The sequence below is a fragment of the Xyrauchen texanus genome, chromosome 24, assembly GCF_025860055.1.
Source record: "Xyrauchen texanus isolate HMW12.3.18 chromosome 24, RBS_HiC_50CHRs, whole genome shotgun sequence".
Classification (NCBI taxonomy): Eukaryota; Metazoa; Chordata; class Actinopteri; order Cypriniformes; family Catostomidae; genus Xyrauchen; species Xyrauchen texanus.
Window position 1 is genome coordinate 6,426,600 of NC_068299.1, and position 17,269 is coordinate 6,443,868.

Consider the following 17,269-nt stretch of genomic DNA (forward strand, 5'->3'; position numbering starts at 1 on the left):
TTTTACTTTGCATCTCAAGCTCACTGTGTTTTATGAAAGTGCACATGTTAAGACTGATAAGGTTAATGCTTTATGGAAATCAATCTTCATGAGTTGAATGGTGCATTTGAATTATTTATATGCAGACATTGAATCAAGCAGGAACATTTATATGGGTTTACACTTTCAAAAACAGTTCAGTCAATAATATGAAAATGTTTAATAATTTCCAAAAACAGTCCAATACAGTAACTTATTTATCTGGAGTACCAAATGCACATGTTAATGTTAGCTGGTCATCGGACAGCTGAACAGCACTGCGACAGGGGATGACCGTCTGCTTAAAATTAAAGTATATTTTAATCCAGACAGATATTTATGTTAGTACAGCATTGGCATTACAAAACAGAACAATATTGTACTGCATTTCAGCATCTTTCAAACACTTTGTATAGTTCAGGCAGACTAGCAATTTGGAGAATGCTGCCGTCTTCACTGAAGTGTTTCGGAGGACTGAAGAGAGTGCGAAGAGCTTTGAAAAGTATGTGTTCAACCTTCCACTGCCAGCTTGTCTCCACATCCTAGAAGTAATTAAACCATTAAAGTCTGGAACACTTCCTTCTTACTGTGCAACTGTCTGATACTTTTTTTAAACTTAGAGTTTCTCATATTTTAATCCTGTTGCATGTTCAATTCAGTGAGTGGCATCAAGTTATCGTCTGAATTAAAAATGGTAATAGTTTAATCGGCTCTGTATAGCTCTCCTATCAAATATTTAGTCAAGAAAGAGAAGTTAAATTCACAGCTGATCCAATTTGTCATCCTGGAAGTCGTTGTGAGATAACATACCCAGGGGAGTCTGCTTTTCGTATAATGCACATTTCCGCAAATGTAGTAAGTTATTGTATTCATACAGAATTAGCATACTATGCACAGTATCCATACTATATACCACAGAAATAGTGTGGTAGTGGAAAGGTTTTTCTGAAAACAGCCAAGTATCCCTAAAATGCTTACTATCCACAGTTCCTTGTCTGCTATTTGTGTGTAGTGCACTACCTGAGGCTCTTCTGCATCTGGCTCCAGTGTGTACTGTTTCCTTATGGAATAGAAGTGGCTGCATTCTACACTGAACTCATGGAAACAATCCTTCTCTCGATCCCAGTTCACCTGCATCATTCATCGGATAAATGGCAACAGGAAATTGTATTAAGCTAAAACCCACAGGTCTGAATCCTTCTCATTTTAACATTCATGTCCATTATATACACAACCCAATATACTATGGTATCATGAAACGCAGACCTCGGTGGCTAAACGCAGAATGAACATCGGAAGTCCCTCCATGGCAGGAGTGTAATTGTCGAGCAGCATCGGTAGCCCAGTCAAATTCCCTTCCTATAATAAAACAAGATAAAACGCTAAATAGTTCTTATTAAATATGAAGTACCAGTATGTTATGTACCTTAAAACAAACAATTGCAGTTCAATTAGCTACATATTGCTAACGGTTGTCTACTGCTGCACAACACACGTAATGTGCAATTACAAACCAGATCATTCTGATTGGATGAACATTCAAAAGTAATGCCAATAAATGCACAGCTGTGTACTTATTATAAGATTGCTGTCTCCATTGTTTTGTGGAAGCAACTAGCCGTGGAAGCAACTAGCCGCACAAGGCTGCACATTACAGTGGTTTTACCATGCTACTTTGCCATATGTGTAATTGACTGCCTTTTGTGGCTAAATGCTTTAGTATATAGAGGCAAGTGTAGAGTTTGTGACTCACTCCATCTATGTCCAGGGAAAAGTACTCTTGCAGCATTTCAGTTTTCTGCTTCAGGAAATCCACAATATACTGGGCCAGTCCTTCTTTTGGGCCATCCTCCTCTGTCCATCCACTCTCTTCTGAATCCAGAGCCAACATGGCCAAGTCATAGAGTGGCGCAGGATTCTTAAATAACACAACTTAGTTAAAATGTACTCAGGCATAACATATAGTAAACATATAATTTCGAATTGCAAGTAATGTATAGCAAAACTTAACTACAAAAAAAAAACATACCGACAATCGAAGGACTCCAAAGTTACCAAAATCGTAGATCAAAATTTGGTAAAACAGCTCCTGACTGAAAATGTGAAAGGAGAAAAAGGGATGCATACTATGTACTCCAAGAAAATAATAGAAGATATTAGAAATAGGGATGCACCAACAAAAAAAATGTGTGTACCAGTACCGATATCTGATTATGTAGGACAACATTTGCTTATACCGATAGTTTGGTGCTTTTTAATGCTACCTTGTTTCACACCACCAATTTGATTATTATTAATTACACAACTTTGAAATATATTTAAATAACTTTATTCTCTCTGTCTCTGCACATCTTTCATATTTTGTAAAAACTGGTCTCAGTTATAAACAAACACTTATTAACCCACATTAACATTCCTTATTAACACCCACATTCTGAACAGCCTCTTGTTAGGCTCACATTCAATTGGTAAGATTTCTTAATTTTTTTATTTAATGTCCTAAACTCACATTAAAGGAATAGTTCACCCAAAAATGAAAATTCTCATAATTTATTAACCCCCATGCCATTCCAGTGTATGACTTTCTTTCTTCTGCAAAACACAAATTATGATTTTTAGAAGAATATTTCAGCTCTGTAGGTTCTTACAATGCAAGTGAATGGGTGCCAACATTTTGATGCTCCAAAAAGCACATAAAGGCATTATAAAAGTGATCTATAAGACTCCAGTGTTTTAATCCATATCTTCAGAACTGAAATTATAGGTGTGCGTGAGAAACAAATCAATATTAAAGTCCTTTTTTGCTAGAAATTCTTCCTGCCTAGGAGGGGGCAATATGCATGAAGAATGTGAATCACCAAAAACACAAGAAGAATGTGAAACTAAAAAGTTAAAGTGGAGACTGAGCAGTGAAACTTTTTAATTAATGATTAATTCTTGATCTGTTTCTCACCCACACCTATCATATCACTTCTGAAGATATGAATTAACCACTGGAGTCTTATGAATTACTTTTATACTGACAATTTTTGGGCACCCATTCACTTGCATTTTATTGACCAAAAGAGCTGAGAAATTCTTCCATTTGTGTTCAGCAGATGAAAGTCATACACATCTGTGAGTAAATGATGAGAGATTTTTCATTTTGGGGTGAACTATCCCTTTAACTGAATACTGAACGAAGCTTGTCCCTTTTTACCCAAGGCTTTATCTTAAAAAAGAAAGTTAAGTAATCAAATGAGTTTAAAGTTTTAACATTGTAGAGCTTACAAACTGCAACTCTCTTTGCAATGACATTGTCACCCAATTCAAAGTAAGTCAGAGAGACATGCTTTTCTGACCCCTTTTGGCAGGAAATAATCAGCCCTGATCATCAGCTCTTTTTAAACAATCGTGCGAAAGAGCAAATAATTGCTTCGATACATTGGTTCATCTCTAATAAGAAATCCTTATAGCAGTATATGCTACTGATATTAATCTGATTCTAACCTGAGTTTGGTTGTGTTTAGTAGGTAGAGTTTTGTCTGGTGCTGCACTAGAGTCCACTGAGGACTGACAGAGCCCACAAATGAGTGATGCTGTAGCAGCTCCTGTAAACCTGTTGAGGATACAACAGATTCGAAGTGCAAAATGAATGGTTTGGAATTACATACTTTTCATTTTTTGGTGAACTATACCTTTAATGTTGCATGACCTTTTTGAGTCTTTTGCTCAATATTCTCCCGAAGTTCTTTTATGCTGGTCAGTTTAACGAAGCGTCTCCTGGGCAGAGAAGCGGCTGTCAAATCCTCCTTTACTTCGTCAATGTAAGGCCTTTTCCTGAAACACCAAACAGACACCAGGTTTATCCTAAAATCATCTTCTGTACAGAAAACACTTTTGTAAGCTCTACAATGTGGACGAAAGAAACAAGCCGGGAAGTTTGAACGGGAGACTAGTTGAAAAAATGGCATTTCACCTGGGTGGTGCATCATCAGGGGGATGTTCAGTGTCTATCTGTGGATCTTCAGTGACGCACTGCTCCAGAACATCCATAGCATTCATCAGTAATGTGTCATCTGGCTCAGTTGAACTTTGAGCAGCAGTTGGAGGGCTGGATACTTTCTCTAGCTTACTCTGGGCAGCAGTGCTGGTGGAGGCCGACGGCTGGAGAAAAGCATCCAGTTTCTGGGCTTTGCTGTCAGTGCGGACCATCTGGTGGGCGTAAACACGCTCCTGGGAATCTACTGAAGAACCTGAGGCTTTCACAGTGCTGGTGGACACTGACAGTCCTGGAAGCAGTGTCTATGGATAAGGCAAGTCAGTTAGGCATTGATTTGTCTAAATATTCGAATTAGAAGAACCATATAGGTGTACCTGTGTGAAGTATGTGCGTGAGGAATTTGATCCGAGAAGTTTGCTCTCGATGTGTTTCTGAACGCTCTCGATGATGCAGTCCTCATGCAGGAAATGCACCTCGTGCTTAGTGGGGTGAACGTTCACATCAATGTTTTGAGGAGCGATCTCCAAACTTTTTAGCCAGAGCAAATGCAAAGTATTAATGGCAAGTATATTACAGTATTGTGTTGTTAGCTTAGCAACATGCTAACATCAAACTCTATAGGTATCAATTAAGGGTTGAGTCTTCTGTGCTACCGAGCAGCGCTATTGTGTGACGAATAGTTGCTTTCTACATTGAGCATTCAAAATCAGTCACTTATGATGTTCCGTTTTAGTTAGGATGCTTCCTTAGAAAGCAGCTGTCTATGTAGGTAGCAGACACCAAGGCAGCTCACTAGGTTTTGAAACAAAGCTCATATACATAGAAGTCATTAATGTCAAACCCGATGTGATGTGTCTAATGGCAGCGTATTTGATTCGAGAGCTACAGCGGAAAGCAAGTTTTTCCTTGAATAATTTAAATTAAAAGCCTATTCTTTACACAAAACAACTGTATGTCTTCAAAAAACTTGGATTATAGTACACGAGTCATAAGAACCACTTTTATGGTGCTTTCACTTTCATTAAATTCTAAATAGTAGCCAGGATATTCTTCAAATATTAGATATTCTTCATCTTCTATGGTCCACGCAAGAAAGCCATATGGGTCTAGAGCATGGGTGCCCAATACGTCGATCGCGATCTACCAGTCGATCACAAAGGCAATGCTGGTAGATCGCACAAAATTTAAATGTACTTTCGTTAAATTTTAATAAAAATAAATATAATGTCTTTCCATCTTTTAGTTTCTGTCTGACTTGCACTTGACGAGTAATTATTGACCAGGCGAGGTTTTGTTTATTCAGTTGCCATGACAACTAGGTTTGCGCATACGCGCCTTCCAAGGACTTCTGAGAACAGAGCGCGAAATTGCGATGCTACTGCCCGGATTAGGCAAAACTGAATGGAATCAGACAGTTTTGCCTAATCCGGGCAGTAGTATCGCAATTTCGCGCTCTGTTCTCAGAAGTCCTTGGAAGGCGCATATGCACAAACCTAGTTGTTATGGCAACTGAATAAACAAAACCTCGCCTGGTCAATATTTACTCGTCATCAGAATAAGGTAAATGCCCTGGCTATTGTAATCTATTGTGCTGTAGGTGTTTTGGGTTTAGTTTTAAAACTGAATGATATCAACATTGAACATTATTATATATTTTTTTATTAATTAGAAGATGAATTCTAAGTTTTTTTAGTTGGTAGATCTTATTGAGTTGGTCATTTAAAAGTAGATCATCTCACAAAAAAAGTGTGGGCACCCCTGGTCTAGAACTAAAATGTTTTGCTGAACTATTCCTTAAAATGATTCTGTGTGACATTAATTTTTTATGAAGAATACTATAATTAATTTAAATGAACTTTACCTTAGATAAAGAAAGGGGTGAGTGTTTTTGGGAAGATATGCAGTGTAGACAGTCTCAATAGCTTTCTTTAAGGCACTAGACTCCACCAACCGATCTAGAAAACAGCATATTGTTAATGTTTTCACACAAAATTGGCATAGTGACAGTCTGGTTTTCAATTGCTATTGATACTTTCTATGCATATACAGTTTTGAAACACATACGGTTGATGAAAAGGATAAGGATGCATTTCTTGACGGAGTAGTTGGCATTGGAGATGTAGCCTTTCAGTTTAAAAGCAAGTTTCTGGTCTTCACACTCCACTTCTATCAGCTCCCTGGAACACACAGCAAAATATCACTTATTTCTCATTTAATATCAATTTGATATACCCTTGAGATGAAATGCTTGTGCATATTTTGACCTGAAAAATCTCATTGTTATACAACATAGGACATATTGGCCTGTCTGAATTGGGATGTTGGATCTCTATTGAGACATGATCTCTGAACGGTATTAAAAAGTGTGGGGTGGTGGTGTAGTGGCTAAAGCACAGGGCTGATAATCAGAAGGTCGCTGGTTCGAAACCCACAGCCACCACCATTGTGTCCTTGAGCAAGGCACTTAACTCCAGGTTGTTCCGGGGGGATTGTCCATGTAATAAAAGAGACGCTTTGGATAAAAGTGTCTGCCAAATGCATAAATGTAAATGTAAAAAATATATATTTGCAAACGTAAACCTTTAAATAGCATCTCAATGCCAAAACAGCAGAGAAAGTTTGCAAGGTCATAAAACCTAAGCACATCTACACAGGACATCAATTTATGAATAATACCAAACGGAAGGTTTGGCTTTTGAATATTAATGAGGTAACAGGACAGGAATATTACCTAGCAGTGTCAGAGCTAGCTAATTAATATTCATGAGCTCAGTCTCGCCATACAGTGACATCACAACCCATCATTGGCCCACCCACTCTAAAAAGCACTCTAGTGACACCGGTTAAGTGTTCATAGTGATCGCAAAGGTTTTCATAATACAAGTTGATCAATATATCGGTTTTACAGATGAAACAGTTCTGACAGTGTCAGGGTTCTCCCCTTAGTTTTGGGTGTTTTCTCCTTTGCGGCAGAGCCCTGACATGTAAGTGTTCTATGTCTGTTTTATGTCTTGTGTCTGGATTCAGCCACTTGTTGTGCTTGCACAACAAACACAAATCTGGGCATTTTACTAATTTTGGACTTTTGAGCATCTATGTCTGTGCCCGTCAAATTACGAGAACATTTTTAAAACATTCAATGACTGTTCAAAACTATTGGCCAATTGATCGTCTTTTCCACCACTTTAGTTATCATTAGCGGTAAAATCCACTATCAGTCAACCTCTGATTTACAGGCATCCTTCTGAATCATAAAATGACTCGTGGACTTCAAAGACATATGCCACCGAAGGCCATGAGAGGGCAAGTCCACATCAAATGCTCTATTTAAAAAAAAAAAAAATACATCAACAGTACCTGCTAACAGCCACTCCAAACACCACACGAATGTTGTCCAGCACAGAGGCGTTAGGAAGGGTCTTCACATCTGCGACCATCTCGCCTTGCTAACAATACAGTAAAATACAATTATAAATTAGCTGTGGAGCGGAGGGGGGCAGGGCCGGGTCGGAATATCGCGCGCCTGGTCCCCAATCGGCCTGATGAGGTGCGCGAGGGATAAAGGCGGCCGGTGACGATGGTTCGAGAGAGAGAGAATTACGGGCATGTCCGTCATGTGTTTATGCTTTTGGTTTGAGTTCAGTTTTCATTAAATTATCATTTATATTGACAAGCCGGTTCTTGCCTCCTCCTTGCCCATCATTAACTGTGTTACATTAGCCTAATATTTAGGACTGGGCAAAAATATTGATTTTCCAAAAGCATCGTGATCTTCATTTGTACAATCTTGGTATTGATTTTTAAATCCCAAGATCGATCTTTCAGTCTATGCAGAAACACAATACAAAGCATAAATCACTCACATATGCAACAACATTTCGCACTATGCAACCACAAATGTCTGTGATTAGCCACTGCGATTTAAGTAGAATAGTGGAGATAAAGTTCATCACACATTTTGTGCTTTACAGTTAGTTGCTAATAAAAACAAACATATAATTCTAATCATGCATATCATGGATGCTGTCAAAAAGCCGTTTGACTAAAGAGACAGGGAGGGTTTTAAGCACATTTTCTACAAATCAATGTAAATACTTATAAATATTACAAATTATGTAATAAACATGTAAGTCATATATATATACATATGATTTACATGTTATATATACAGGTGAAGTCAGAAGTTTACATACACCTTAGCCAAATACTTTTAAACCCAAATAGTTTTTCACAATTCCTGACATTTAATTATAGAAAACATTCCCTGTATTAGATCAGTTAGGATCACTACTTTATTTTAAGAATGTGAAATGTCAGAATAATAGTAGAGAGAATTATTTATTTCAGCTTTTATTTCTTTCATCACATTCCAAGTGGATCAGAAGTTTACATACAGTTTGTTAATATTTGGTTGCATTGCCTTTAAATTGTTAAACTTGGGACAAACATTTTGGGTAGCCGTCCACAAGCTTCTCACAATAAGTTACTGGAATTTTGGCCCATTCCTCCAGACAGAACTGGTGTAACGGAGTCAGGTTTGTAGGCCTACTTGCTCACACACGCTTTTTAATTCTGCCCACAAATTTTCTATCTAATTGAGGTCAGGGCTTTTTGATGGGCACTCCAATACCTTGACTTTGTTGTCCTTAAGCCATATTGCACCAACTTTGGAGGTATGCTTGGGGTCATTGTCCATTTGGAAGTGCACCAGTCCCTCCTGCAGCAAAGCACCCCCACAACATGATGCTGCCACACCGTGCTTCACAGTTGGGATGGTGTTATTCAGCTTGCAAGCCCCACCCCTTTTACCTCCAAACATAACGATAGTTGTTATGACCAAACGGTTAAATTTATGTTTCATTAGACCAGAGGACATTTCTCCAAATTGTAAGATCTTTGTCCCCATGTGCATTTGCAAATTGTTGTCTGGCTTTTTTTATAGCGGTTTTGGAGAAGTGGCTTCTTCCTTGCTGAGCAGCCTTTCAAGTTATGTCAATATAGGACTCGTTTTACTGTGGATATAGATACTTGTCTACCTGTTTCCTCCAGCATCTTCACAAGGTCCTTTGCTGTTGTTCTGGGATTGATTTGCACTTTTCGACAGAATGCGTCTCCTTCCTGAGCGGTATGATGGCTGCGTGGTCCCATGGTATATATCCTTGCATACTATTGTTTATACAGATGAACGTGGTACCTTCAGGCATTTGGAAACTGCTCCCAAGGATGAAACAAACTTGGCTGATTTTTTTTTTTTCACATGATGTCAAGCATGATGCCTCAGGCATTGAGTTTGAAGGTAGGCCTTAAAATACATCCACAGGTACACCTCCAATTCAGTACACCTCCTATCAGAAGCTAATTGGCTAATTGTCTAAAGATGACATCATTTTCTGGAATTTTCCAAGCTGCTTAAAGGCACAGTTAACTTAGTGTTTGTAAAGTTCTGTCCCACTGGAACTGTAATATAGTCAATTTAAAGTTAAACAATCTGCCCTTAAACAATTGTTGGAAAAATGACTCAAGTCATGCACAAAGTAGATGTCCTAAACGACTTGGCAAATCTATAGTTTCCTAATATTCAATCTGTGGCTTGGTTAAAAAATGAGTTTTAATTACTATGTAAACTTCTGACTTCAACTGTATATATTATAAAATTTAAAATATTATAGTAAAAATATCAACTTAAAACACATAAAAGTGCACTCTATGTGCTCCAATTTTTTTATGTATTTAAATGTAAATATTATTTCACCTTCTTAACTGCAAAACTTTTCCCAGAGTTGTGAATGGCGTATCTGTAGGGCAAGAAATTATTTTAGGTTGATGTGGACATCTCAGGGCAAAACAATTTCCAAAACAAAAAACTTCTGAAATGAGTGATAAACACACCTGCTTACAACCTCAATGATTCTAGAATATTCCTCACTGGGGCTTTTTAAAGCTTTCCGTCGAGTAGACACATTATAGAACAGATCCTCTACCTAAAAAAGACCAAAACTTTTACTTTTAACCAAAATCAACATTACATTTTTGCTTTGACAATAAGGCCAGGTGAACCTACAGAAATCAATGTGCCCTGGTTTCCAGCGCAGGGCTTGGGTGAAGACTTCAGCTTTCCATCACAATAACTGGCCCTGTAATAAAAATCAAATTAAAACATTTTGCAAATAAAATCTCCAGATGTATTAAAAGATGATAGCAAACTAAAGCAATACGCTCTATAACATGCATTACAATGGATTATTGTTTTTATAAAATGGTGGCAACATAAATATCATAAAAGACACAAATCTTCAATAAAGTTACATTTATTTATTCTAACAATCAGAATAAATAATCCTTCCATCAAGTAATAGTCCTTAGGCTGTTTACGGTTGCCAGGTACCGCAGCAACATAAGTGACTAAATATAGAATGTACTGTACGGTCAAACGTATGCATATACAATAATTAAGAGTACCATATAACTCATCCAATCAAAATTAGATAAAACATAATACATCACTAATTTAATCATATAATCTATAGTCTGCATATCTAGTAAAATATGTAAAAGGTGAAATGTAAATAAATTACCTGTAAGCACATTTTGCATCAGCTGTTTTGGTGGTTATTGTGACATGGGCTACATGACTTACACTGGCGAGAGCCTATAAAAGATGATGTTCTGATTTAGTAAGTTGACCTGCAAAACCCACTGCGATGAGCTGTAATGAAGCATACCTCTCCTCTGAATCCATACGTCGCAATTGATGACAGATCCTCAAATGTCTGAAGTTTGCTGGTTGTAAAACGTTCACAAACTATTTCCATATCCTCTTTCTGCCAAACACAAAAGCGCATGCTAGGAACAGGACATTTGCCATTTAAAAAAGTATATCCGTGTGTGTGTGTGTGGTGCTAATAAGTGATGTACCCTGATGCCAGTGCCATTGTCCTGGATGAGGATGAGCTTCAATCCACCCTCTTTTACAGTTATCTGAATATTTGTAGCCTTTGCATCTAGACTGAGGATTAAAAACACAATATGAATGTCTTATTTAGTCACTTCAAACATGATGATGGTGAATGGAATGATATATTAGTAACCAGACTGATAAGAAAACAAACACACATGGAAATCTTAAGTGATATTATCAATAACAATAATAAAATAAGTCTCTAGTATCTAAAAACATACTGAGTTATAGATAGTGATAAATACAACTAAGTGGCACCAGTCAATATTTGATAGTGATAAATAAATAGAAAGCCATCACTTTAAAGTTATAACTGATCAATAAATAGTGTCAGCTGGCATTTGTTCTTAGTAATAAACATAATTGACAGTCATTGGTAATAATTAGATACAGAAGTGTCACTAGTTACAATTTAATTAATTATCAGTAATCATAATAAATAAACATGACTGACACCAGTTAATGTAAAAGTTAACAGAAAACTAATACGTAAGTGTGACTGATAACTATTCTATTGGTGATAAGCATTAGTGACACGGTTACTGATTATAAAAAAATTTAAGTTACAAGTTATTAATAATCAATAAACGTCACTTAGTTATTGATTATTTATTTATGAAATATAAAATTGTCGCCGGTTATTAATAAGTGACACCATTTGTGTGACTATGTTTTTTTTTTTTTTGTAATATACACAGGTGACATCGGCTATAAGTAAAATAATAAAAATCTCAGTGGTTGTAAATTAGTTATTAGTAAAGGAAGTGTCACCAGTTCTCCATCATCTCTTTAATGGCGTTGGCAGGCCGCTGGATGATTTCTCCTGCAGCGATACGGTTCACTACAGTCTCGTCGAGTCTGCGGATGACTCCCGCCATGTTGAACTCTTATTCATTCACCAAGTAAACACAAACACCTCTTGGATGTTTGTTTATCGACGCTCACAAACGACCGCGAGCCGCGCAACTCCAGGCGCCAAAGAGCAGCGCCCGCCTCCTGAGTCCTGATCGCTGTGATTGGTCGGTGTTACAGCTACATCCGCTGACGTCAATATAGAAGTGACGTTTACCGCGAAAAAAAAAAGAAAGGGATTGAAACTGTACTTCATGATACAGAATCCAGCGTTTTTTGAATACTTCACACATGGCATTATAAAATGAGTTTAGTTATTTTATTTAGCAGTGTTTGTGTTGCAGTATTAGTCCCACATTCCCCTATAAAATATTTGCAAAACGTAACAAATAAGTGCAGTGTTTCCCTATGCATTCAGCGCCACTATTATCTATTGACATTTCACATGGTTCGTTAATATCTATAACGCAACGTAACACTTGCCGGGATCAGTCAGCTGCAGCACATGTGCGCTTATATTGCGTGCAGTCAAATGGGACACCTGGATGAATCCAAAAGGGACCCCATCATATACACGACCGTTTTCACAGCAGGGGCGGAGCCGCGGGTGGGTGCACCAGGGTGCAATGCCCCCTCAGCCAGACCAAATGTTGTATTTGTACCCATTTTTATAATTTAGTTATCTTTGAAACGTGTTTTACTTTTTTTTCAAGCCAAAACATGTCAACTAAATTGTAAAATAAATGAAACAAATGAATCCTTAAACTATCTGTAGTGAGTAATTGAACATTTCAGGTGGAAGGTGGGGACAGGAGTGAGGCGGTCTGGCCAATTGACTGCTCTCAATTGACTGCAGGGCACAGAGGCTCAAAGGCTAAAAGAAGGAAATAGATTTAAGAAATGTAGATTTTTGGCATTGGGGTTCGCTGTTCTTTTCTGCATATCGCGGTGCCGTTTTGTGGTCCGTTCTGCATAACGCAGCGGCTCATTGTTGTTTATCGCAGCCCATTCTGCGGCCGAACCACCGGCCCGCTCGGTTCTCCCGATGGCCATTCCACCCCTGATCGGCCCAAAAGTGCGTCGGCCCACTGGGAAAATGCCCGGTATGCCAGATTACCAGTCCAGCCCTGCCTAGGACAAGGATGAATTAATGATGTAACTAAAAAGTGCAAGCATGCAGAGAGATGTGGTCCTCAAGACAAGAGAATTAACACCAGCACTCGGTGCGATCAGTTGTTCTAATTGTGTGTACAGCGGTTTGCTACCTTTTGCTGTGCTTTGTTAATGAATATAAGCGAAGTTGACATAATTTAGGATGATAAATGGATAGAATTTCATTCACTCAAACAATAACATATACATAACAAAATTCCATCAAATTGAATTGAGTATGTTTTATAAAAAATATAATTTATAAAAATTGTATATATTGAGCTTTTATTCATTTAACTTTGTTTAGGATTACTCAATTCAATTTCATGGCATTTTGTTATTAAATTGAATTGCGTAAATCTGAAATATAAGCAAGTTTTTGGAGTGTGCTCTCAAGAGGATAATTTGATTGGACATACATTAAACTAAATATTTTCGATTTCGCTTTTTGTTAATTTTGCATATTTCTGACATATTTTAAAGTGCTAAAATGCGACATTTTCAGGCACAAGTACAGGCCAGGGTTAAAGAAGCATCTTCTGACTGCAGACACTGCTTCACAACAGTTACCAGGAAGTGAACATATATTATGCACTCTACTTTAGGGTTTGTGGTTTGCAAGCCCAGAGATTCTTCAGCAGAGATGAGTCACTTCTATTCAAATTAATGGGAGAAATTGGAAAGCCCAACAGTCACCAACGGTCAGCAGATGTAGACAGGAAGTCACGCCATTAGGTAAAAGATCCAATCATCTATTAGAGACAAACATCACCTGTCAATCGACATGCCTAGATTATCAGTCGGTTCAATGAACAGAACAGCGCGAGCGCACAGCAGTCTCGCACCGTGGTGCAAAAATCTGGCTGTGGAAAAACCCTATGAAAACCCTTAGTGTCTCTTGCCTTGGTGATTTAACGAGTTTAAAACCATGTTTAACTGCACACCATTACACTGACCAGAACATAAGGCTGTACAAACCACACATCACCACCCTAACAAAATTGTATACCTTGGTTTTACTATAGTAACAATTACTGTGTTCGCAATGGTATTTTGGCTTATGTTCAATGTGTTATGTTCATACAAAATATTTTATAGTATTTATATAGTCCTATTATTTCAACACACTCTCACAGTGGAATCGTAATAATTTGTACCACTTTCACTGCAGCCAATGATGTCGCTGGACATCGTTTTCATCTAATAGGTCACAATTAATTGCTTCTGTCACACACAACAGCTTCCTGTTATGAAAATATTAATTTTTCCACTTAAGCTTCCAAATCAGGTGCTGGTGCCACCGTCTGTAGAACTTTTAGGCCAATTTCTGACCATAAAAATACTCACTTTTTTAAAAGTATAGCTACAAGACATAAACAATACGCATGTTAACATTATTTTAGTGTGATAAATTAACTACTAACCTTTTCTGTGTAAACTTATAGCCAATTTTACAATTGTATTGACATGACAATGTAATGTCAACAAACCATAACCTAGAAATGACTGTAAAAATGTCCTTTTAAACAACTTTACATCTTAAATAATACATGAGTTTTAACAGAAGTATTAATGTAATGACACATTCTCTTTCATTTTGGCCGCATTCACTCCCATTATAAGTGACTCACAGTAACCTCGAATCTTTTAAGAAAACAAGCAACAAGTTGAAATTCATTTTTGTGGTAATCAACATTAGGCTGCAAATACTGTTGAATGAGCTTAACTTGACTGAACTCGGAACATTCCTTTAAAGGGATAGTTCACCCAAAAATGAAAATTCCTTTCATCATTTACTCAACCTCAAGCCACCCCAGATGTTTATGACTTTCTTTCTTCTGCATAATAAAAGATTTTTAGAAGAATATTTCCACTCTGTAGGTCATACAATGCAAGTAAATGGTTACCAAAATGTAGAAGCTCCAAAAAGCACATAAAGGCAGCATAAAAGTAATCCATATGACTCCAGTTGTTTAATCAATGTCTTCTGAAGCAATCCAGTCGATTTTGGGTGAGAATAGACCTAAATATAAAAAATTTTAATATAGATCTTGAAATCAGCCATACTTGACCATCATAACTTCAAACTCTATTACACTTCCTAGTGCAGTCTAGTGTCTGCGCATGTCTCAGGTAGGTAGGAGTGTGTGATGAGGAGGAGGGCTTGGCCGGGCCGTGAGGACGCATGCCCAGCACTGAATCATCCTAATCAGCCAGGAGTGGGATAAGGACAAGCTGAGATGATAGTTAGAGAGAGAGAGAGAGAGAGAGACGCACAAAGCTGTGTGTGCGCATCTTTGTTTGTTTTGCAGTTTATGTTATGTTTGTGTTCTATTTGATCAAAGTTTTACGTTGAATGTCAGCTGGTTCCCGCCTCCTTCTTACCCATCTTAAGAAACTCGTTACACTGGTGCCGAAACCCGGGAAGGAGGAGAGATGCGCTGTCGTGGAGTTCTCGCCACTGAGTCTGCCAGGGAATGGAGGAGACCCTGCCATTCCCCGGGGGGCCGGAGGAACCGCTGCCATCCGCCAGGAAGCAGAGGAGGCGTTGTCATCTGGCAGAGGACGGATGAGTGGCTAATGACCAGGCAACAGCTTGTCTGGTCCTCAGCGCAAGCCGCTTTCTCTCTCTCTCTCTCTCTTTGTTTCTCCCCCTTGCTCTTTAGAAAGAGAGAGAGAGAGAGAGAGAGAGAGAGAGAGAGAGAGAGAGATGCACGAAGCTGTGTGTGTGTGTGTCTTTGTTTGTTTCTTAGTTTATGTTATGTTTGCATTCTGTTTGATTAAAGCTTTACGTTGAATGTCAGCTGGTTCCCACCTCCTACTGGCCCATCTTAAGAACCTCGTTACAAAGTGTAATCGAGCTTGAAGTCATGATCGTGCCTAGAGACTTCAATGGCAAGATGTACAGTGAAAAAGGAGTTATATTTTGGTCTGCTCGCACCCAAAACCGATTGGATTTCTTCAGAAGACATTGATTAAACTACTGGAGTCGTATTGATTACTTTTATGCTGCCTTTACTGTATGTGCTTTTTGGGGCTTCAAATATTTGGAGGGTTTAAACAGAAATGGGAAGCTTGTAATTTTAGAAAAGGACTTCCATTAAATCATCTGTTAAATCTCATCAAATATTTGAGCTGTAAAATAGTTTTTACAGCCATTTTAGGCATTCAATTTAGGGTTTGTTGACATTACATTGTCATGGTAACCAAGTTGTAAAATTGGTTATAACTTTACACAGAAAAGGTTTGTAAGTGATTTTATCACACTAAAATCATGTTTTAAATGCACATCGTTTATGTCTTGTGGCTATACTTTTAAAAAAGTGAGTATTTTGGCCCCCATTTACTTCCAGTGTATGCTTCTTTTTTTTTTTGGAAGAGGAACGACTCGAAAAATCACTTTTTGGTAATCAATCTTATGCCACAAACACTATCAAATGAGCTTAACTTGTATTGAACCTGGAATATACCTTTAAAGAACATAAATGGACAGAAGAAATATAAGTTTAATTTAAAGCTGGATTAAATGACAACCAATGAAAGGACATCGATATTAAAGTTATTGCATTAGTTCATGTCACTGTTCATGTCTGTAATTGAATGACTTGTTCTTATTACTGGATGCAAATGATTGGTTCCTTTGTCAAAGTAAATCATTCAGATCAGAAAGGAACCACTGTAGGGTCAAATCTGGTCTTTTTAGTTTTGAAACATGTCCCCTTTTAAATGTATAAATACTTAACAATCACTTTTGCTGTAACTTGATCACAAATGCCGTGATGAGGTATCTAGCTGTGCATTTGTTCTCTTTTTTTTTTACTAAAAAATTGTTTATGAGAATTTTTAGAATCATAAAAACAGAATAAGATTCAGTTCTTTGAATTCGTGCGCACAATGTAAACGAATCGTAAGATTTTAGATGTCATCTTGACATTTTTGTGGCATTTAATGTCTCAAATGGAATATTAGTTTGCATAAATTATTATTGTATTTGTATTGTTTCTTTTTTTCATGCTTAAGTCTATCTATGCTGTTACACAGGCAGTATGTCACTGAAGTCTTTTTGGCAAATCATTTCACATCCTCTGCCATATTAATTTTAGCAATGGGTGATCACAAAACCTAGAGCCAGAAGGGGGCAAAAATCTGCCACATGACGAGAGTTCTTGTGTATTACTTTCCGGTTAAAGGACGTTTTGTTGATGATTCAGTTCAATACAAATTTCTTACAAAAGTGGAATAATCTGTTTGAGGAATATGCACACAGCTGACAGGTCTCTTAATTTACTGTGGATATGTGTCATGAG

At 37.6% G+C, this 17,269-nt stretch overlaps 1 protein-coding gene across 1 annotated transcript; it reads right to left on the reverse strand.

The window, feature by feature from the left end:
- Positions 1–128: 128 nt before the first annotated feature.
- Positions 129–11,951, reverse strand: mlh1 (mutL homolog 1, colon cancer, nonpolyposis type 2 (E. coli)). The gene is made up of 19 exons (XM_052090047.1): positions 11,730–11,951; positions 10,916–11,006; positions 10,723–10,821; positions 10,576–10,649; positions 10,058–10,134; positions 9,890–9,977; positions 9,753–9,795; positions 7,358–7,446; positions 6,065–6,177; positions 5,862–5,955; positions 4,375–4,528; positions 3,977–4,302; positions 3,713–3,837; positions 3,508–3,616; positions 2,048–2,111; positions 1,772–1,936; positions 1,285–1,377; positions 1,039–1,149; positions 129–560 (listed from the first exon to the last, which is right to left on the reverse strand). The coding sequence occupies exons 1-19, from the start codon at positions 11,834–11,836 to the stop codon at positions 408–410; spliced, it is 2,175 nt and encodes a 724-aa protein (XP_051946007.1). The 5' UTR covers positions 11,837–11,951; the 3' UTR covers positions 129–407.
- Positions 11,952–17,269: the final 5,318 nt, after the last annotated feature.

Coding starts and splice junctions, on each gene's coding strand:
- mlh1 (XM_052090047.1), bottom strand. CDS start 11,836: ATGGCGGGAGTCATCCGCAGACTCGACGAGACTGTAGTGAACCGTATC. Junction 11,007..11,729: donor AAAGAGATGATGGAGAACTG/GTGACACTTCCT, acceptor TTTAATCCTCAG/TCTAGATGCAAAGGCTACAA. Junction 10,135..10,575: donor GATGCAAAATGTGCTTACAG/GTAATTTATTTA, acceptor TTTTTATTACAG/GGCCAGTTATTGTGATGGAA.